Source organism: Abramis brama (genome assembly GCF_963993115.1).
Source record: "Abramis brama genome assembly, chromosome: 3".
NCBI classification, from domain to species: Eukaryota; Metazoa; Chordata; class Actinopteri; order Cypriniformes; family Leuciscidae; genus Abramis; species Abramis brama.
This window is the reverse complement of record NC_139965.1, coordinates 52,727,995-52,752,296: the sequence shown is the minus strand read 5'-3', so window position 1 is coordinate 52,752,296 and position 24,302 is coordinate 52,727,995. Positions and strand designations below refer to the sequence as shown.

Sequence of the window (24,302 nt, the reverse complement as noted above, 5' to 3'; positions counted from 1 at the left end):
ATGAAAATTTAATGATAGTTGGCCAGCTGGTGAAACACTGGCTAAAACATGTTCACAATACAATGAGATCTGTCCTTCAATCAATTGGTCCTTCCCCTCTCTATCCATCTGTTTCCCTCCCTAGAGACATAGCCTCTCTCTCTCTCTCTAAATATATATTGTAATAATAACAGTATTACTGTTTTTACTGTAGTTTTGATCAAATAAAGGCTGCTTTGGTGAGCATAAGAGACTTCGATCACACTTTAGTTAATTGCGACTTTTGCCTCAATAAACTCCTAATTACTGCTTATGAATAGTGAATTAGGTAGTTGTTAAGTTTAGGTATGGGGTAGGATTAAGGGATGTAGAATATGGTCATGCAGAATAAGACATTAATATGTGCTTTATAAGTACTAATAAACAGCAATTACCCTAGTAATATGCATGCTAATATAAGCAACTAGTTAATAGTAAGAATTGGACCCTAAACTAAAGTGTTACCGGGACTTCTTTCAAAACATTGAAAAATCATACCGTCCCCAAATGCTTGAATGGTAGTTTGATAGTATATGCACAGTTTAGCACTCCATCCTCCACTCCCTGCTAACTTTTTTTTACTAGTCAGCCCACTTTTTGCTAAACATCACTGCAGTGTATGAGTGCTTTACATCATCTCTCCATTTTGTCCACCCTCTTTCACACGCAAATAAGCCATCACCTCTATTACCTGCGTGGTTTCCCGTTCTCGTCTGGAGGAATGACTGTGATGTGGATCTTCTGTGCCGTGCGGAGGAGTCGGCTCCTCTCTTCCTGGCTGAGGTGCACCAGGACCTGACCACAGAGACGAACAACACGAGCCCCCAATTGCAGCCCACCGCTCTCTGCATATCCAAACCGCTGCAGCTCAGTTACAAAGCCTTCCTCGCTCATCAGGAAGCCAGGCTGACCTACTCCGTCCCGCAGGGGTGTGATCTCACGCGCCTCACAACCTCGTGTTACCAGCTACCAGGGGAGTTAGCATAAAAGTGTCATGTTAAAATGGCGTACTGCATATCATAAAAGCTCAGTCTTATTTTTATGGAATTTTTTATTAAATTAATGCGGCTTTGGTGAGAATAAGAAGTTTTTATTGAACAATATGCATTTCTTTGACATTTGGAATCACAAAATGAATTGTGGTTAATTAATTTACCTATATGTGACCCTGGACCACAAAACCAGTCACATGGGTCAATTTTTTTAAATTGAGATTTATACATCATCTGAAAGCTGAATAAATAAGCTTTCCATTGATGTATGGTTTGTTAGGATAGAACAGAGGATATTTGTTAGGATATCTGGCAGAGAGACAACTATTTGAAAATCTAGAATCTGAGGGTGCAGAAAAATCAAAACATTGAGAAAAAGGCCTTTAAAGTTGTCCATTTATGTTCGTGATTGTGCTGCATTCACTCACAAAAGTAAAAGTTTTATATATTTACGGTAGGGAATGTACAAAATACCTTCATGGAACATGATCTTTACTTAATATCCTTATGATTTTTGGTCGATAATGATAATTTTGACCCATTCAATGTATTGTTGACTATTGCCACAAATATACCCGTGCTACTTGTGACTGGTTTTGTGATCCAGGGTCACATATTGACAGTCCCCACTTTGTAATAATATTGTATGTATTGTATGTCTTTTTTAATTCAAGAGTGCAATATAGCTTTACACACTTGCAAATGTCAACAGTTTTGTTGTATTTTGATGGATGCTCATGTTTAATATTTACTGCAGCAGTAAAAGCATACAGTAAAGTAGTAAAACCATTTTATGAAGGTCAGATACATGTGGCAAAAAAGCAGATGCACCTATATTTGCGATTTAATTCGGTATGACTTAACAATTAACATTAACGAAGCCCACAATAACAGTATTTACATTACATATATACCGAACAATATGTTCTGAAATCAAATCCCTCATCCCACAGTGCTAACAATTCATGGGATTAAAGTGCCTCTATTAAGCTTATTCGGATTTTGCCATTCATGTAGCGTTTAATATAGCTGGTTGTGAAGGTCTTCTAAATTTTAAAGATCCAAGTGCAGATAAATGGAGTTATTGTCTCCCAAAAGAAAGAACATATTCTGAAGTGCCTGAAACAAGTCTTCAAATCCACTTTGCATGCACTTCCAAAGGATAAGGACTTGGAATTGATACGGCAAAACAGACGCCATCATTACTGTTTGTATCACTGTGTATCAAGAGCTGAGGAAGCCTCAGGAGCTAAAATGTATATATGGTAATAGGAGTTTTGTTTCCGAAACAAACTGTAAGCGGTAGACCAATCACAACAGACGGGGCCATCTGACCAATCAGAGCAGAGTAGGCTCTCGGAAAGGAGGGGTTTAGAAAGACCGGATTCTTGATCAAACCATTTCAGACACTGTGAGAAAAGAGGTGATGCTGCAAAGTATATTATGAGAAAATTAAAGTGTTTTTTGACCCTGGATGTATCTAAACCTATTTTAGGAGACCTCCAAAACAAATTAGAAACCTTTAAAATAGCATAATAGGGGCACTTTAAGTAATATAGATTTGCATACTGCATTACATCTCACCTCCAGCCTCTGGACAACCTCCTTCATATCCTCAACTTGGCTGTCCAACATCGTCATGGTCACTGCCTCGCCTCTCTCGTAGAAGATATCCAGGCAAAGGCCACCCTGAGCTCCTGTCTCAGTCACGGCCTTCCAGCCGATGACATCACGGCAGCTGCAATTGAACACGACTGTTCTAGTGGATCGCTCTATGAGCACGACTGACTCCGCTGACACGCCGAGCAGGCAGGACAGGCTAAGACCGTTGCTCTCACCGCCCTGAACGACGGTGACGGCCCACACTAAAGCGCCTGCGCTATGAAGCTCTGCGCCTTTAGCTCCCTTAAACTTCTCTTTGCGCTTCCCACCCAGTGAAAGCAGCGGGAATTTGGTGGAAGAATCAATGGGAGTGGTGGTGACGTAGTTTTCCGCTAGGTCTTTCAGGTACTCTTGCCGTGTGCGTGTGGCCATAGAGCGAAATTTTTCCGCTTTCTCAGCTGCGTTCTCTGCATTAATGGCTTTGGCAAGGAGAAAGTCACGGAAGGCAGGAGAACGGGGGAAGCGTGCACCTTTAGGGAAGAGAGGACCAAAGAGCGGGATGTCCTTGGAACGAGTTACAGCAACTCTGAGAAAGGTGGAGATAAAGAGATTTTTTATTTTTTGTTAACATTTTTGATGTGTTTTTTGATGTGTCTACTCTTTTACCTGTAATAGGTGTTGTCGGTGCAGGGCTCGTGTACTCGGACAATGATGAACACATGCTGAAAGTGGGAACGGATGGCTTTGGGGGTGAAGGGTAAAGCACCTGGCTCTTGGAAGACTATTGTGATAATATCATTCCCTATGTGCCTCTTCCTCAGTAACTAGAAGAGAAATAAAGAAAACAGAAACTTAGATATTATGCTGACAAAAATACTGTTAGTTAGTTAACTTGGAAGTGCTTGAGGACAAAATTTGTATTCTAAATGTAGTGAATTATTCTAATTATTTCATTCTAAATGCAGTGACTTGTGTACTTCAAATATTATAGTAGTACATTTTTAAAAACTGTACTTGCAGATAATATAATATGAATGAAATAAAAGGCCACTTAAGTGTCCTTAATGCAGTGGTTTTCAAAGTGTGCCAGAGTCTGAAATTTAAGTGTCCGAAAACATTCTTCATGTTTTGACACGTAAGTATATTCTTTTCAAGTATATTATTTATTTTCTGCAATAAGTACAGTTTTTAAAAGTAAGCTAAAGTGTATTTCTTTTTCACCAGGGGAGACATATGTTCACTGCATGTTTACATTTCATAAATTTGATGTGTATGTTGGAAATGGCATAGAAACTTTTCAATGGCCATTTTGTTATTGTAAAGTTATTACACAGGGCCCCAGGGCCGGTTGCACCAGCTGTGTTACAACTTAACCCAGTTAGTTACAACTTACACACTACCAAATATTTTTGCATCGCACCATTAAACTTGAAGCGTAACTCTATATACGTATAAACTAAATATTTACGGAAGCCTCTGATCAGGAGTAATGGTTGGAATAAAATAGCAGAGAACATTGTGTGAACATATTGTGGCTCTTCAGCACAAACCCGTCCTAAACATTGCGCCGCTGTGTGCATCGATCCATGTTGTGCATGTCAAATAAAATCAGTCATAATAAATGTCATCAGTATTTATTTATTAATCCTTATTCATTTCAAATACAATTTCTGAACGTTATTTTTGCAACATAAAAATACCTATTATGATCACGATTAAGTAGTATCGTATTTAATTGAACTTATTTTTACTGTTAGTTACGTAAGACAAAAGTTAGAATGAAGGATAAACTGAAATTCACAGCATTTCAACAACTTCTGGTCAAGTATTTGAAGGCTACTATAGGAATATATATATTATGGAGAGCTTACGAACTACTAGCTACACTCTGCCTTAAGAACAAATGGTCAAGTACAGAGTTAGCTAGTAGTTACTAGGTTTCTAGTGTGGACTTTATATTCCAATTTCAGTAAAAAAAATGACTAATAGCTGGTGCAACCCTACCCAGGTCTCTTCCTTGACTAAAAATAATAAAAAAAACTGAAAAGGGCTATTTATTGAAAGTTACCAGTGACACTTTTCATCTCTTTACTATTATATTTTGAATATTATATATTGTCAAACAATATATTAAAGATAAGCAGTTCAACACATTTATATTTACAATTTGCAGATAGATATAAGTTCCTAATAGTTATTCTATTGCTGATTCATATCATTGTCCTGTTAATAATATGAGTAATGGTTTTTAGAAATGACTGTAAGTGGTGCTCAGTTTTAAGGGGATATTCTCTGGTTCTGTGAGTTACCTGTTGGGTATTGTTGGATGTGTATGGAAGCATGGTGGAGACATGGAACATGATCTCGTAATCCTGGTAGCGAGTATACAGTGAGTGTGTTCCCGTGGAGTCAGCTGCAAATAACAAACACTTTTATTACACACCAAATCAAAATCTGTTATTTACTATGTGAATATATTTTAAAATGCCATTTATTCCTATGATGCAAAGCTGAATTTTCAGCATCATTACTCTCTAGTCTTCAGTGTCACATTAGATGTTGATTTGCTGCTCAAAAAACATTTCTTATAATTAGGTTTTTTTAAATTCTTTTATAAATATAATATTTCAAACGAACAGCATTTATTTGATTTTTTTCATACCATGTAGAAGTCTTTACTCTCATATTTGAATAATTTAATGCATCCTTGCTGAAGAAAAATATTAATTTCTTTAAAAATATAACATTTTACTGAACCTAAACCTTTTAAAATAAGAAAAATATGCAATTACAATAACAATGTGTGTGGTCCTGGTAAACCCAAAGACAGTAATAACGGAAGTGCTTACCTTGGTCCCCATGAGGAAAACAGCTTATACATCATACTAAATGATGTTTTTTGAAAGTGTAATAATGTAGAAAGTTTTATGTGAGGGTTGTGCTTAGGGTTAGGGGATAGAATACAGTTTGTACAGTATAAAAATCATTATGTCAATGGAAAGTCCCCATAAACCCAACATGTGTGTGTGTGTGTATGTGTGTGTGTTTTGAGGTTTTTTCTTACTTTTGGTGTCTAGTTGAGCTCTGTATTTCTCCCAGGCCTTGAGTCGCACTCTGTCTCCAAGAAGGTCCAGAAACTCGTCAAACACTGGTCCAGCACTCTCATTGTTATACATGTCCTCTTCAGTACTCTGTCCTGCTCTGCAGTACATAATCCCCACCTTACGCTGGAAATTCAACTTTACACACACACACACACACATACACGCGCATTAACAATGATGAAATTATGGTTGCTTATCCAACTAGTTTTCTACACACACACAACACCATTCTTCCTCATTTTTTCACTAAGCCTGTTTCACACTGCATGCACAAGCAGCGTAACTACAAAAGCAGGCTTTTGTTGAGCTTTATGGCTGAAATCAAATCATCAGACACATTTCAAATGCCACTTTCAGACATGTTAACAGTGTACCTGTATATGTTAAAGTTTTGTTGCCTTTAGTCTGTCTATTAGCGGTCATCTATGTGATATGCAGTATGCAATGTTGATAAAATTAGCTTCTCGATGATACATTTATTTTTTACAGTCTGTTCAGAAACATGGTATCATTGAGGAAAACAACACTTTTCAAGCCTATACACAGATGTATACATAAATATATGGTGTTCAAAAGTTTGGAAGAATTAAGTTTTTTTTCTTTTCTTTTTGAAAGAAGTGTAATTTCAAATGTAATTTATTCCGGTGATGCAAAGCTGAATTTTCAGCATCATTACTTCAGTCTTCAGTGTCACATGATCCTTTAGAAATCATTATAATATGCTGATTTAGTGCTCAATCACTCTGAATTATTTTTGGTGCTCAATTATTAATAATAGTTTTTATTATCAACGTATAAAACAGTTTTTGCTACTTAATATTTTTCCAGGATTCTATTATGAAGAGACAGTTCAAAAGAACAGCATTTAATTAAACAAGAAATCTTTTGTAACATTATAAATGTCTAAACCGTCACTTCAATTGAATGCATCCTTGTTGACTAAAAGTATTAAACTTTTAAAAGTATTACACTTTTACTCAAACTTTTAAATGGTAGTGTATCACGGTTTCCACAAAAATATGAAGCAGCACAACTGTTTTCAACATTAATAATATTAAGAAATGTTTTTTTTTAGCAGCAAATCAGCATATTAGAATGATTTCTGAGGTATCATGTGACACTGAAGACAGGAGTAATGATGCTGAAAATTCAGCTTTTCCATCAAATGAATAAATTAAATTTTTAAATATAATACAACTGAAACCAGATATTTTGAATTGTAATAATATTTCACAATATTACAGTTTTTACTGTATTTTTGATCCAATAAATGCAAGCTTGGTGAGCAGAAGAGACAAACATTTTTAATTATTCCAAACTTTTGACTGTCATATTATGTATATCCATACATGCATTCTGTACAGACCTTATTTCTATTAGCGTTTCAGTAACCTTGTAAGTTCACCACAATTACAGAAAGCAGCTCAGTGTAAAATCACTTACCCCCTGCTCATCCAGTTTAAGGAGTGTGTCTCTGACTTTAGGGGAAGTGGAGGCCAGTCTGAGGCAATGTAGGTTGAGATCAGGCAAAATAAACTCCAGCAGTCTCTTGGGTGAAAGGCCGCGTGGCGTGGTGTGACGTGCAGCGGAGGGAACAGACTCCTCCAGGATTGAACCTCTCAGAGTCTTCAGCTGCAGGAAAATGACAGGGACAAGACCAATTCATGAGAGCAAAAGACATAATGTAGACTTAAAGGGGTTATATCATATATATTTTATTTATTTTTTCCCTGAGGTTGATCATATTAGTCGTGTATTCAAAATTATATAAAGGTGCAGCTTTAAAACCTCGTAAAAAAAGGTCCTAAGAGGCCATAGTAGCAATGTTTCTTTAAAATATACTCAATTTATTTTTCTGTCTGTCAAAAGTTGAATACATATCTTAATCTATGTAAAGTACTGAGTTATGGCCTGAGGACAGGTGCTTTTAGAGGTAGTGAGTAATTATGTAATGCTATGAGTTGTTGTTGTTTTTCTTAAAAGAGAAAAATAAATGAAATGGTACATTTGTGTATGAATTTCCTTGTGATCTCATTAATTCTAAACAAAACCATAACAAACAAAAAAGTGTAAAGACAGAGACAAAATTGTCTAATTTCTGACCATTTTCTTCTAGTGGAAATTAGTAGCAAAAGTGGACCTCAAGGAAAATATAAACATGCTAAAGTACAGGATATAATTAAAATGTTTCAAAATGTCTTTTTCGACTTATTCTGTGTGTGAGAGAGTCTTGTATTTACTTCAGTGGTCCTGAAAATGATTCTGTAGTTGTACTGGGACCCACTTGATCCCTCTTTTTCCTCCCTGCGAAAACTGACAGCCACTGGCCCCAAACGCTCGTCGATGCCAAAGAAATTCTGATGGTCTGGTTTACAAGAAAGAAAAGATGTTAATAATTAATACAAAATGCTAACAATTAATAGTTAACAGTTAATACAAAATGGTAAATAAATAAATAGTGAAAGTGAAAACAATATAAACAAACACCAGAATATTGAACACTAGAATAAGAGAAAACTATGATTGTGAAACCTTTAAAGACTCATTACAGAGATGAATAAGCATACTTGATAGCCAAACTACTGTTTGATAGTGTCAAGAGTCTGAGTGAACTGTGTTCCTCCTGCATTTATTTTGAGCTTTTTTTGAGCTTTTTTCAACATACTTTGACATCAGACTTGTATTTATGTATGAACATATTTGTCAATGTTCAGAACTAGATAGCCAATAGCGCTTTGTCTACGTCAAAGCCTGGCAAAGCTGCATTTTACAGCTTGTTACAGCCACAGTTGTAATAAAAATGAAGATTAACAGATTCCCTCCTTTAAGATGTAATTTGCAACTGTTTCTACAGTAAAACAGTGACATTTTTGTAGTGAAATGTGTAGTTTGAATTTTTTTTTAAATATATTTTGTGCATTGCATCCTTTGCAATGCTATCCTAGCATTTGGTTAGACAGAAAATAGAACAATAGTCTGACGTGGAGAATGAGTCATCAAAATTGTTGATCTGTCCTCTCCGCTTAAGAGCTGTAAGAGCTCCGCTGTTATTCACTAAACTTTTGCATCACATTTGATGTGCATGGGCCTTTACAGTCAGAAATATTGGTCTTAGAAGACAAATAAATACAAACGAACAAGAAGGAATACAATAACAGTATGTTGGTTTGACAAAAGCAATAACAGACATGGTTACAACATGGTTAAAAAAGTTAAAAAGGTTAAAAAAGTACAAAAGCTGCACATTTACAACAGCTTGTCACTGGGGCTAAAAGAGACAACTTTGTACCTTATCTACCCCTAAAAGTTGCATATTAGTAGCATGGGTGTCAAACTCAGTTCCTAGAGGATCACTGTCCTAGAGTTTCAGCTCCAACCCTAATTAAACACACCTGGACCAGCTAATCAATGTCTTCAGGATTACTAGAAACAGAGATGTGCTGCGTCCCAATTCGCATACTATCCGTCCAAAATAGTATTTGAAATTAAAATGAGTGTGTCCCAAATCGTAGAATGTTCAAATGAGTATCCCAAAGATACCCCGATGGTCTACTTTTTACGGTTAGAATTAGAAGTGCAGATCTGTGCACACCATAGATATGTATGAGTAGATTCCACATTCCACCACTCCAGACATGTTGGCGCGCCCGCCATATTGCAACAGTCAGCGTGTCGTCACTCACAGTAAGAATCAATGATGCCACAACATTGTGCAGCTTCTGGTTGTGAAACTGCCGAGTTTTAAATTCCCGTAGAAATGGGATAACCTTTCACAGGTGAGAATGTGTTGGTTTGTGTTTTTATATTTATTAACTCAATAATCATGTTTTTATTATGGTTCTCTTCATGTTTTTACTTTTACTATGGTAACTTTTTAATGTCGTGTCAGCTGACGCTTTCATCTTGTTGTATTGTGTTAGTTTAGCAAATTCATCTGCTGAAGTCTATTTAAAAAATATTCATACATGCGTCTAACTACGGTTGCAGACGCTTAGTCAACTTGCTCTCAAAATATCACCGACCGCTCCAATATGGCAGACATCTTACATTTATCAGCCCGTTGAAACAGCCTCTAATGAGGCATCTATGTACATATACATATATATCTATGATGCACACTCTAACAGCTAATATTGCCCACAGTTCATTACAGAAGATAAAGGGGTTTGAGTTATTATATCTAGCTTAACACAAATATATTTATTCAGTGTTATACACATTATATTTCATCTGCAACAGCATTGTGAACTTTTGTAAAAAATATGTTTGGTCATTAAATTTTAAAAGCATCATTATGGAAACACATGAGGAGAGTCTCCGCATGAAAGACCCACGACTGGCAGATCAACGTGCTACTACATTTCTCTCAGAAAGGGTAGGAAATTAGTTTGAATGTGGAGGATTTCAACTTTGACAAGATGATTGACAGAGCAGTCTTAACGGTGACAGGATGCTCTTTTGTTACACACTCAAAAGTATGTACTTTTTCTTCACAAAAACAGTACATGCTTGTAGGGCATAGTATATGTAAGTGAACTGGAATGCAGCAATGGTCTTATTATTGGAGATATGAGGGTCTGTGGCTCAAACATTAGAGAAAGCATAACGCTAACTTGGATCACGTGACTTGATAATCAATCACATTACAGCATTGACATCTTTGAATTTCATTCAGAGTTGTGCGACAGTCATTCACTGTTTGCAGATACCATAGAATTGAGTGACAAGTGCCGTAAACTGAATCATACCTGTCGCGCAATTGTCTGTGACTTCTCTTATAAAACAGTATTTATTTATTTTTTAAAAATAGATCAATTCAAAATGAATGTCTAAGAGCAAACATGTTGAATATTTGCCGATGGGCTGTCTAGTCATTAAATAAGCTATTTCCTCACAAAAGTGGTTAATTCAGTGTAGTGAAGCCTCTCCTCCATCCTTTAGTTTAAAACAAAAACAAACAAAAAAACATGCCTCTTGACTCCTTCCCTAAGTATGCTTTTTTATGGCTAAGGTTGCAGGCTTGCCTTCAAGTGGCTTTGCAAGAAACTTCCAGGCAGGTGGCCCTCCAGGAGCAGAGTTTGACACATGTGCCTTACAGTGTTTAGTAGTAACCCTTAAGGCAGGGGTTTTCAACCATGTTCCTGGAGCGCTCCCAATACTGCACATTTTGCATGTGTCCTTTGTCTGATTCACGCATTTCAGGTCTCGAGTCTCTACTAATGAGCTGATGATCTGAATCAGGTGTGTTGATATCTTATACCTTAAGATAATTTCATCTCCAACCTTGCTCCAACACACCTGTCTGCAATTATCAAGTGCTCCGGAATATCTTAATTAGCTGCTTCAGATTAGCTGTTTGATCATGGTTGGAGCTGAACTTTGCAGGAAGGTAGATCTCCAGGAAAAGGATTGGGCACCACTCTTTTAAGGCTAACGCCCAAGCTGTTGTACCCCTAAAAGTAAAATTTTTGCACATTTATTCTGAGAGTGAAGTAGACTAAGCAATGAAAACGAGTATATGATATGTTTCTTCAAAAAGAGCAAACAAGCAAAAGTGGTTCGCTACACACACACCCTCACCTTTCATGTGAAAGTACTTGTGATAGTAACGAGCCCCAAGGTCTGCATGCTCTATGAAGTAGTTACTTTTCCCCTGGGGCTGGACGTGGCTCTCCCTGGGCTCCTCTAATACTGAAACAGCATCGTTGGGGCTTTGAAGACTCCTCCACCTGCACTTGCTGTGCAGGCCAAGCCCCACACTCTCCTCGCCACCCATCTCATTCCGAAAGTGAGGACAGCTGAGCAGGAGATCATTATCATTCCCATCTCCTTCGTCCAGCAAAGACTGCTCTACATCTTCCGAAGTAATCCCACTTCCCGTGCCGCTCCCTCCACCCTGAGAAACTGAGGAAGGTGTGGATTGAGAGAGCGGACGGAGTTGAGAGGCAGCTGACGCACCAGATGTGATGTTCTTTTTGCGCCCAATACTGTCCCGATTAGTGGCAGCCTCCGACAGGTCGAAGAGGATACTCTGTACGTCATAGTGTGCAAAATTGCGCACCCAAGCACCACCTGGGACTTGTTCACACTGAAACTGAGTGGCCTGCAGAGGGGACTGTTTGGCCTTTTTACCGAGCCCATCTGGTTTCGGGGGCTTGACTGGTTTTGAAGTGTCTACTGCTGGAGAACAGTTTGCTTGATACAAGCCGTCCACCTCAGGAGGTGCCTCTTGCAGCCCCAAAAGAAGAAACGGATCTCTGAAGCGCAAGGCATTGGGACTGAGAGCACCTTGTTCTTCGGCACCAGGATCTACGCACTGTGTCTGTCGCTCCAGCGAGGAGAGGCTGCCGTATTCTCTGTGGAGGTACTCCCCCTGCCCCGCAGTCAGAGTTTTGTCCCCCCCTGCCCGGAGCAACTTCCTCCCGACCTGCCCCGTTGAATCCAAATCGCCAAGGGTGACATCACTGTTGCTGCGCTGCATTATGTGTCCACGACCCACTGTCCTCAGATTCAGTGCAGCTGCGTTGGGTGTGACGCTGTCACAGTTTGTTCCCTCTGGCTCTCTCCTGGGGGGCCATTCGGCCACGACTCGTGTCCGCACACTACCACCATCCTGCTTGGGGTCATAGTTCACTCTCGCTAGGGGCGGGCGTGGACTCTGCCTGCGGAACTTGCGGATGAAGAGATCGTCTGACTGCATGATGCCCTGATGATTTGACGTTGTGGGAAGCTCTTGCTTTTCAGTTGCCCTTGCCCCTTTTTCTTATTTCTCCCCACCAAATTACTGCATCTGTGTGAATAAGTCAGGAGTTTTTGAGGAACTTAAGTGACAGACACAAATGTTTCTGTTCTGGCCATGAACACCTAAATTCTCCAGCACTGCCAGCAGAACTCCGTTCAATAGGTTCCTCATTCACTAAAATATTCAGAAGGGCTGAGCGCAACCATCTTCCTTGGAATAAAATAACAGCCGCGCAGGCTCCATATATGATTTCAATCTCTCATTAACCATCTTAAATTCTAATACACAACAGTACTCTAATCATTAATGTTATAGGCCAAACCCCAGCAGACTGACTATGATTGTATGTGGATTGAAGTTGGACCTCCTACTGACTCCCAGTCTGGTTTATTCTGAGTCAGGTACACCTCGTCATGACTCTCCGTTCATGGCCAACCACAAGCTCTGTGCCTTTAGAGACCACGGCTGCATCCTCCACCGAATTCCTGAAACACAATGACATGTAGGTTATTAATATGTTGTACATGATAATAGATGTTACATAAATAGCATTTTTGTAAATTACACTTTGTGCTTGGGTTGTATGGCAGTACATTAGATTCTGAGTTAAATTCTGCTGTACCGTTTACACTTTATTTTGTGCAAAGATCTGTGTGGATATTAGCGGGGAACGGCTTGAAGTTATTTATACACTGGGGGATCTTGCGGATGAAGAGATCGTCTGACTGCATGGGTTAGGGTTAGTAATTCCACCTACTTCAATTAAAATTTCTCTTAAAATGTTTTAACCTTCCCTAGCCAGTGGGGAACCCTGCATAGGCAACACACACATCTGCCTAGAGCGGCACTATAAGTCAGTACATGACGCAGCTCACACACACACATAGACAGCTGGTTGGTCTTCTTACCACTTACCAAAAAGATTAATCATCTCTAATCCAGCTTTCTGTTTTGGTGAAACCGTCAAATTAAAATGTAACCAAATGTGCCCCATTCCTGAAATACACACACTGACATACTAATGATTTGTTTTAAATAATGTATAAGCAAGCTGATTTTGACCAAGTGGCTGCTCACTATTAGATCAACGACATCAACAAAAAATATGCAAAATGCAAAAAACATTGAATGTATACATGTAGGTGTGTAATTGAACATGTAATACATGACACCTACATAAACAAATCTAACAAATAATGCACATAGGCCTATGTCTTGCACCAAAAAAAAAAAAAAAAGAAAATCAGAGGCCTATCTAAACACTTGCGCAAACAAGATGTGGTTGTTAAGGTAGAACAGTTTTCATTTTTATACACTTCCTTTCAGTCAGAAATAGCATACAGACTATGCCGTACATCAGACCACATCCACCCAGCTGACCTGCACAATAGCTGCTCTGCTCACAAGAGGAGGGGGCTTCCTGCAAACTTTGCCAATACATTGGAAAGTACTCATAAAATATGCAACACTGTTTGCCAGGTTTTTTAGCCCATGTTGCATGATTTTTTTGCCTTATGATTTGGTCTGCTCCCATCCTCTTTCAGAATCTCTCTCTCTACATTCTGGTTTGTTGGGGTAAAGGAGGGAGAGGAAGATTAATATCGCAGACACATGCATGATAAGTTAACTTTGTTTTAATAAAATCATTCAGAGCTACAGTCTACTCTGTCAGATGTAGCATCACACATAAAGTTTGGCGCATGTACAGTAGTTTATTCAGCAACAAAATTAAATCTCATTTAAATTATTATGCCACCCATTGGTCAAACGACCCTGAATACTATGGCAAGCAGATTTGTCTTTGAATGTCACCAGTGTGTCACCAATGTAATTCAGTTTTGACAAGTAAAAATCTAATTAATGTGCTCTACAACTGCATCAGATAACACACTTTCACACAATCAATCAATGTTTTTGATCTCAATTATGACAATATGACTTTTTACTAGTAAAAATGGTATTTTGACAAGACATAATTTGAATTAGAGCTCAATCAAATTTCTACTTGTTTTCATCATGCAAAACAAAGCTGTTTATCGTTTATTCATTTGTATCTCTTTCTTTCCAAATCTTGCCAGAGATAGATGTTGTCAGTTTTGGATATTGGCAAAATATTTGTTTTTAAGTTTATTTAAAAAGATATATTCAACATTCTTCAATCCAGATCAATTTTCAATGTAAAACTAAATACTATTGTACAATTCATTATTTGAGTCCAGATAACTCCCAGAGACACAGCAGATTCAAGTGTTAATGCTCTGACTGCAACTGATTTAACTCCTGCTACACAAGGACTTATTTCTTGGACTTATTCACTGCCCACAACGCTTTACCGCCTGGATGCAATTACCATAATGAGTTGAATAAAGAGCTCTAAAATGCAATTCTGACTATAAGAATGACTATTGTAGATGTCTTTAAAGGGGTCATATAATGGTACATGCACTTTTACAAGTTGATTGTACTGAAATGTGTGTTGGCAGTGCCTGTACACAACCATCATAAAATGATAAAAATCAATCCAGTGTTTTTTTTAATTTTATCTTCTTATATGTTTCCTCCTGTCTGAAATCAAGCTGTTCGATATTGTGACGTCACAATATCGACGCCCCTCCCACGATGGCTGATTGACAGCAGCGTTTCAAACACAGACCCGCCCTCGTGAGCGAGCTGTCAATCATAGCACGCGCCGACTGGCGCGTTCATTGTTGATAGCTGGAGTGCTGAGCAGAATGGCGTCTGTGGTGTTCTGTTCTTGGGTGTAATAACGAACACAGCAGTCATATTGATGATGTTTCTAAATCCGTACAGCTGAAGACGCAGTGGCTGAGTTTGTTTTCGAAGGGAATATTCCCCACGATCAACGTCAATGCTGTCATGTTTGCGCGAATCATTTCACCAGACTCGAGACTGCTTTAACGTTACAAATGAGGGTCAGTATAAAGCTGTTTTTGCTAAGAAGCTGCTCCAGAAAAAAGGATCAGTACCAACTATTCGTGTTCCTGCTGAACCTCCAGAAGAACAAGTGAGTGTATTGACCTTTATATTAATCTTTATATTAATCTTTGCAAATAGCTTGCACGCTTCACAATGAATGTGGCTATTTTTACACTCAGGGTACATTATGGCATGTTTTCTATGTACGACGTTCTCAATATAATTCATAATCCCACGTTTATAATGAACAACGCGTTATGGTTTTTGTATTATTATTTTAAACGGTGTACGCACAGAACAGAGGGGCGGGGTGAGCAAAGCTCATTATCATTTAAAGAGGCATGCACTTAAACGGCGTGCTGAAAACAGAGCTGTTTTTGACCAGGTAAAATGAGTGTTTTCTTACAATACTAATGAGAATTTTTAATTAAAGTATATTACAAACTTTTAATTTAGACCCTAAAGAATCATATTAGCTTGTACAAAAATGACATTATATGACCCCTTTAATTACATTTAGTAATAATGCATTTGATTATATATATAATGCTACTTATAATTTCACTTGTTAAGATCTTAAAATTATTTCTAGTTCTAATAATTCTCACTAAATTTAATCATTTCAGATATCTTTCATTTGACTAGTATAAATACAATTCTGACTACTCAAAACTGAATTATGACTAGTTGTTACTGTTTCCAGAAATTCTCAAAATGAGATTGTAGTTACCACTGTCAATCTCATTTTAACTAATCAATAATCATAGTTAAAATTATAGATATCTACAGTTAATTAAGTAAATTAAGCAATTTTTTTTATTTCTTTTATTTCTATTAGACAAGCTTGAATTGAACTTAAATTAGAACTTAACTGAAGATATCTAAAATAAAAAGCAAAACAAAACAATGGAAGTCAATTCAGACAAGTGAATTATTAGTCAACATTGCATTGTAAATATCCCCCAAATGAATTATTACAAAATTGCATTTTCAGATATTTTTGAAGTGAATTATTACTAGTCAAAATTAGGGGGTGCACCAATTCTACTTTTCCTTTTCGGATTCCGATAACTCAATTCTGCTTACTAGCCAATATAGATCCGATACCAGGACTGCTTTCTATCTTAACCAGTTTAGAATATCTATACTTCACTAACATGCCAACTACACAAAAATGCATTATAAATAAAGAGTAAACAGAGTCTATAGCTAAACAAATAAATAACACAGTTGTTGGAAATAGTCACAATAACATCCATGGGTGATGCACAGTATTGGATTTGTCTGACAGATTTGACAACAAAGGTCCATGTCCATGCAGATAGCAATCCAGGTATAGGATCTGTGCATCCCAAGTAAAAACTGCATTACAAATATCTAAAATTGGACTAGTCCAAACTGAATTACAACCAATAATGCATGGGAGCTTTTTAGGATAAAATGTCTTGTTGCCATCGACACTAAGGCACGTGCACATAGACCCCAAGTAGTGCTCAAGCACCTGCCCAATAAATTCCCTTTTCTGCGTCATAAGTGGATTTTTTTATATAAAATAATTATTGCACTATTGCAATATATAGCCTACATAGAGCCAGCCTAACTTAGCCCTAAATTAAGGCCTACATTAACTCAAGCGAGTCTGGTGTTGGCGTAAAATAGCTTCGTGCAGGGTCGAAAATACCAAAATTCCGCAAAATTCACGATATGAATTTTGCCTTTTATGTTTATCATGTTGAGCAATATCACACGAGCAAAAGCGCTGTTTTTCCGAATATCAGCACGATTGCACATGCCATTTTAATATTTACATTTTAATACAACAGTTCCACAAACAAAGTTGATATTAATTTAAAATTTTAAACACAGTATTGTAAATTTTGACTGTTTTTGCTCTATTTAACGAACGAAAATAGTTCCGAACAAAGCAACACAGTTGCCCTCCTGCAAGGTGTTTCGTTTATGAATATGAATGAATCAGCTGCTTTGAACGAATCAGTAAATGAATAATTTTTGATTTTGCCTCGCTTATTCAAATTTGCCGCCACCTACTGGCGGTTTTGTTTAATGTGAAAAATACCGAAAATACACAGAAAAGTATAATTTCATTTTTTCATTTCATATTTCTATATTCAAAAATGTGCATTTAAAACACTAATTTCATAACATAATTCATAATTCAATGCATCTAAGTAATAATAGTGTAGTAATAATAGTAATAATAAATAGTAATAACTGTCAGTAATGCACAACAATGATTTTGCTCATTTACCAATTCAGCATAATGCCAACAAAATAAATATTTATTTCTTTATTTTTTAAAAAAAAAATCAAATTAAATAAATAAATAAATACATACATACATACATACATACATACATAAATATGAAAGTAATTTAAAGGTGTTCTACAGTAACTAACTTGAGCACCCGCCCCCCAAAATGTCTGTGCAATGCCCTGCACTAGAAAAATTTGTTAGCGTTTTGGTCAGATGTAAAAAGCAACCAATATTTCATAAACATAAAGCAAAATATACAGCTAGACACAAGTGAGGCCATTTCGGGTTCTTGCAAAAAAAAAAAAAAAATGTATTATGCCATGAACTTCGCAAAGTTTGGTAAACCCTACCTACCTCACAATTCTTTTAAGACTGTTTAGTTTTAACTCCAGTAATGTTTTAACTCCAGTGTGTTTGGACCTAATAAAAAATAAAATAAAAACCTTTAACATATAAAGTAGCCTAGCTATAGGCCCCATCATGTTCCAACATTTAGCCTACTCAATGGATGGCTCTACACGTATCCACAGATGTCTGGGATAAACCCTGCATATCCACTGACCCTAGAACCGCCCCTGAGTAGGCTATATCATGTCTTTCTCAGCATCGTTTTTGTGCTGATGTGCCGTTTCTTTCTTATGAGCATCCATACACTATACATTTCATCCAAATGTCGCTAAAAAGAGGGCAGTGTGGATGTGCAGTGAGAGCTGTGTGAATGCAGTTTAATCTGCCTGCCTCTGAACAGACTCGTCTACGCTAAAACAAATCTATATAATTATTATTATTTCACAAATATGATCTCTTTACAATAAAATGAGTGTTTAGATAAGCAGTTTAATTTCATAACAACAAAGGCTGCTCGCACGATATGAATCATTGGCTGCTACATGCCAAGCGGAACAGGACGAAGTAACCGAATGAACAAAGAAGCAAACGAGCACATCCTTTCTCACTAACAGGACGCTGCTACTGTCTTAATGCCGGTTACATCAGTGGCATTTGGTGTCACTCGCATTAAAAATAACGGTGTCGAATGAAACTCACCAACAACAAAGCGATGTCTGACAGCTGTCTAGTCTCTCTTTCCCCTCGCGTAATTCTTGTCGAACTGACGTCTTTTATGCTAAACCTAGCTCGACGAATATGCCATTTTTGCACAGCGACTTCCTGTGATTTGCAACCTCGAGAACAGGTGCAGTGGTGCAGCGAGCCCTTCCGATGCGCGCGCCAGTGAAGCTCTAATACGCGAGCACTGCGGTGATGTATTTTAAAGGTGAACGACCAGGATTTGACGGTTTCATCTCTCTCTCTCTCTCTCTCTCTCTCTCTCTCTCTCTCTCTCTCTCTCTCTCTCTCTCTCTCTTCTCTCTCTCTCTCTCACACACACACACGCACACACACACACACACACACATGTCCTGATCTTATTTCACACTCTCTTTTCTTGAAATAGACGACTTTTTCCTGCAGATTTAGGGGCAAACGCACACTGAGCAAATGCAGCAGAATCGAATGGCAGAATTCACAGTGCTTCTCCGTCATATATTGTAAAGAAGTAACTGAAACATTTTGTGTGAACGGTGTTGTGTGAATTTGGTTATTTCGTGAATTTCGTCCGTTTCCTCTTTCTGATAAGAGTAAGAACTGAGACCCCAATCACTCCACATATTTTAAGTGTCAGTTTCACTTCCAATTTTCTGACATTAGTAAATTTAGTACAACTTTGATGGTATAATCATTTGAGATACATTTGCACAAGGCTTTCATCAACCCACTCAGGTCCTCTGGTACAGCCTAATCATTTGGGCCTTTTTCATGTGGCATGTTTCTTTTTTAGTCATTTATGTTTACACTACATAAAACATTTAGGATGCATTATCAAACATCCTAAATATTTAATAGTGTCAATATGATTATCCTGCAGCCTCTGTATTCTCTCAACTGTTTTCACTTCCAAGTGCATCACCTGTTAATGTGGGTTCAAGCATGATTAATTGGTAGCTGAAAATAGATGCAAATTTAACGTCTCTGTTAAAACTTTCCACTTTCCCACAACCCCAACTAGAGTAAAGTAGTGTTTTAACTTATGTAGCCTTGGCCTTTTACTGTTTGAGAGAGTAATACTTTGATAAGAGAGATACTGTTGTTAACAAGAGAGAAAGGAAGAAAATTTATTCTATTTAATATTGTTTAGTCAACAGCAGTTTTATACATAAAAAAAGAGACAATAATTTCAATGCTGTTTAAGAATCTACATACATCATTGCTGATTGACAACTAAACATTTGCATTTGCAACAGGGCAAATTTTTTATTCTGTTTGGTTAAAAGCTATATTTGATTTAGGATGAAAGATCTACCACTCAACTTATAGGGTCAGTTGACTGAATAGCCTAATTTTTTCACTGGCAAATCTGTGGAAACAAACATGACAAATCTCTGGGCACAAACCAAAAAAGCTCTCAGAGGCTCTTGGGATATCTCAATTAAAAATAAATAAAATAAATAATTTTTGTATGGATTTAAAAGCTATATCTAGGCCTATAATTTGTAAACGGACTTGAAACTAATTCTTAAGTTATAGGTTGAAATAAAATAACTTTATTTCTATATAAGTTGAATTGATTACTGAAAATTCTAAAAACACTTACAGCATTTACTGAGGATTTGTTGTTATGTTATGCTTTTGTAAATTGCAATGGCCCATAGGGGCCTATGTAAAACACTTAAACCATATCAAGTTGCCACAATACACATGCAGCTTGCTAAGATGCACAGTGTTTCTTACAGTTTTAAATTCCCTATTTGCAATGAGGGATTAAACAGACAAAAGGCTTAAACAGTTTCAGTATTGAGGGCTTGAATATTGTCCTTACTAAAGGTTTTGATGCAGCATCCAAACTGCACCTAATGGAAATACATGCTCCTCATCTGTCAGTCACTTCGACATTGTGTCGGGTAGGCTACTTACACTTGGAAGCCCCAAACACCACTGAAATTTTGAGAAAAAGCCAATGAGAATTGGCGAGTGGAATTTGCATGTGCCACTCCCCCGGACTTACGGGTATAAAATGAGATGGCGTGCATCAGGTTTGTGCTGACGAGCAGAGAACGTGTGCCAGCCATTCAGCGAGGAGTTCAGTGTTGTGACAGGAGGTCACTTCGACGTTGAGTACTGACACTAGGGGTCCCAATGGAAAGCACCACAACAGCTGAAACGAGTTACAAGGTTTTGGTGGTGCAGACCAGTAGCTTGCCGGGTAACAAGTGCACTCGCAACATCGTAACCTTCCCAACACGCCACGTAAGCCATGTAGTCCATCGAACAACACGGGGACAGAAATGACAATGGGACAACCCTATTACAATGGGAATAGGTCACTTCAGTCAGTCTTTTGACCTTTTCTCTTACAAAAAAATAAAAATAAATTAGATGTTAGCACTAAGTGATATATGATATTGCATTTCTGTCAACAGATCCTCCTAAATATTACACAATGCACCTTTAAGTTATAGGTTGAAATAAAATAACTTTAACTAGCTGAAATGATTACTGAAAATTCTAAAAACATTTACTGAGGATTTGTTGACTAAGGGAATGCAAAGTAGTTATCTCATAATTTGACAGCAGTTAAATTAGGCTGCTGTCACTTTAAGAACTGACACACGGATCCATTACACGCCACTGCTGAAATCCACGCGCATTTGACCTCATCCGAGTTCTTTCTGAACTGTTTATGTTCACTAAAAACATAACTGAATGTGTTTATGTGAATACTCGCCAAAACCTGCATTTTGACATTATTTTGTGTGTATTTGCCTGTTTAAGCGCAATAAGCAGCGAAAACAAACTAAATTTAGTACTGAGAGGTGGCTTTATGTATGCGCACTTTGGGTGTGAGCACACAATTTGCGGGAATGAGTAAAATTATGTGCAGTACATGCAATCCTACACCGAAATTCAAGCCCTGTAACACCTACAATGTTCATCCAAAGCAAGTGAAACGAGTGAGTGAGGGTTTGTGTGTGTCAACTCACTGTTTACACCTGGTTAGGATGCGTTTTGGTCGATTGGATTCAAGTGGATGACACTAAATACATGTGTAAACGGGCTCTAAAACATATTGAGCTTGTCCACTTTCTACCACTTCCAGAGGTGGTCAAAAACGCATTCGGCCGGATTGCGTAGTGGAAACGCTCAAGTGGTTGAATGCCTTCAAACAGCCACTAAAGATCGCCTGCTCTCCGCCTACTGACCTAATGTGTAAACATTATGGGAAGCGCTCTAGCCAGACGAGATTGTCAGCTGAAGATCCAAGTTTGGTTTGAAGACAAAAAAACGTAGCAAGCACAATGTTCTGTCACCATTCCTGATTTCGTTCAGCATGGTCTTGCGGCTATCAGGGAAGAAACGAAAGCTGCTGCTCTCCGTATGTTTTTTCGTTGTCTCCGGGCACGTTCATAAATTGCGCAAGCTTATTTTGTCCATTAGATCAAAAGATCTAATAAAAACCCATATATTTACCCGCTCATAGACCCTCCCCTCGAAGAATTCAGGACAGAAGTGGTTGAAAGTGGACAAAAGAGACGGGGTTAAATGTGCCTCTCTCGTCTACTTATGATCCGATCGACCAAAACGCATCTGAATACCAGGTGTAAACAGGGCAGAGAAAGCGAGAAAGCGTTATCTATTCTATGGAAAATGAGTATTGGTAGTAATGAGTACCGGAAGCGTTTCAAATATTTCAGTATCGAAAAATCTGTATTTTTGAGAACACTACATTGCATTTAGTGTATTATTTCAGATGCCTTTTTAAACAACTGAAAACTGTATTATATATTAATTATTTTAAGTGTTAAATATGAAGTATTATATGTTAATTTCAAGCCCTGTATATATATATATATATATATATATATATACACACACACACAAAATTGTAGATTGAACAATGGAAAGCAGAGTAAATGTAGTATGGAATGTAGTATGGAATGTAGTGAGGTTGTTTCAGAGAGGCAGTTTAATTTTGACCGTCACCCTTATTATAGGGTCTGCTTCCTGTTTGACAGGAAGTGATGTGAAATACCAGTTGACCTTTATGTAGGCTGAGAGGATGAAACTGTCATACCATCCTGCATGGCCTAGAACAAGGTGAACTAAACGTCCGTGTCTATGTGTAATTTCTCTCCACTTTGTTTCCTCCATGCTCACATCTTTTGCACTTTTTAATATATAAGCTCTCATACAATGCTGAATACTGTTTGCTCATTTTTGTCAGTTATAGGTCTGCTTTTTTTGAATACTTTTTTTCCCCTGCATATATCATTGCTTTCATCTCCACCATAATACTCTTTTATTATGTTTTTCGTATGGATAAGCTAAACACATTTGTCTAATGGCGCTGTTTACACCTGGTATTAACATGCTTCTTGTGTGATACAATCACAGGTTGTTAACCAAGACATTTATCACATGTGTCTCAAATGCATCTCCTGTGATCACTTGGGGTTGGATTCAGTTTATGAGAGGATCTCTGACTACATAGAATCTCTTCATAAGTTTACCATTTTAAAAAATAAACAAAAAGAGAGATTTTCCACAAGACAAATAATTAACAATTATCCTTTTCAAAATATGCATGGTTTTTATTATTGTGTGTTGCTTCCTCCAGCATACAGTACTTCAAGTCAGTCTGTCACTGCAAGTCGATATCTTACTCAAGATGTTCTGTGAATTATTTAGCTTATATTGATCTTTATTTTTTTTAAAAAGACTGATTTCTACAGCGGTGAGTTAAATAAAATCTATATTGGCAATGCTTTTGATTGATGATATCACTACTTAACCAAAATATTGAAAGAGAATAGTTTCACCACTTAAAACATTACAACATCCTGAGTACTAATCCTTTTATAGCTGAATTATGGAATCCAACACAGTCTTTTTGAAAACAAGAATAAGTATTAAAAAAGGGATAATGACAACAAATTAATTATCAATATTTGTATAATTTATTGTGCAATTATGTTTTGGTTTATTCATATATAATTTAATAATTTATTCAACTTACCCCAGATTACACATTGACATGTCTCAACCCTAACCTGAGGCAAGTTAAGCTACTAGGACACTTTTTGACAAGTCACATTATATATTTATTTTTTTAAATTTCAGTTGATATAGGAGAAATGAAGAAGTACACTTTGGTATACTTTTAAAATGAGCGCTTATTATGGAAATAATACACTTTAAAAGAATGTACTTAAGTGTAAACTGAATGCAATGTTTTCAGACACTTAAGTGCATATATTTTAGTTTAAATTCCTTTTAAAAGCAATTCATTGAATGTTATTGTGCTTTTTTGACCCACTTAAGTATAGGACTTAAGTACATCTTTGTATGTAATTTCATCACTTCTGTTGTCTTCGAAATATGGTTAAAGTGAACTGTCCAATGTACCGAGATGCATTTATGGTAAACTAAAATATACTTTAACGCAATTTCTTTTGCAACTTGTATGTCATATATTTTAATTGCACATTTTGCATAATTTGGTGCATTTAAAATATATTAACTATATATAATAACTATTTATTGAATAAAACACTACAGTTACAATTATTTTAAAT

At 37.1% G+C, this 24,302-nt stretch overlaps 1 protein-coding gene across 9 annotated transcripts in view; it reads right to left on the bottom strand.

Moving 5' to 3' along the window:
• The window catches only part of sipa1 (signal-induced proliferation-associated 1), a 53,161-nt gene that overhangs the window by 20,374 nt on the left and 8,485 nt on the right, over positions 1 to 24,302 (bottom strand). For 5 of the 9 annotated variants that reach the window (XR_014605331.1, XM_084108250.1, XM_084108255.1 and 2 more), the window contains exons 2-9: positions 11,297 to 12,943; positions 7,957 to 8,081; positions 7,160 to 7,348; positions 5,677 to 5,851; positions 4,922 to 5,025; positions 3,279 to 3,436; positions 2,595 to 3,198; positions 710 to 984 (exon numbers count right to left, since the gene is read on the bottom strand). Coding sequence is in view for 8 of the 9 variants with exons in the window: in XM_084108250.1 (XP_083964376.1) it covers positions 710 to 984; positions 2,595 to 3,198; positions 3,279 to 3,436; positions 4,922 to 5,025; positions 5,677 to 5,851; positions 7,160 to 7,348; positions 7,957 to 8,081; positions 11,297 to 12,416 (2,750 nt within the window). In the remaining variant the exon portion in view is untranslated. Of the gene's footprint in view, positions 1 to 709; positions 985 to 2,594; positions 3,199 to 3,278; positions 3,437 to 4,921; positions 5,026 to 5,676; positions 5,852 to 7,159; positions 7,349 to 7,956; positions 8,082 to 11,296; positions 12,944 to 18,717; positions 18,922 to 24,302 lie in introns of those variants that run through there. The other 4 variants (XM_084108254.1, XM_084108253.1, XM_084108252.1 and 1 more) reach the window with 3 other exon arrangements.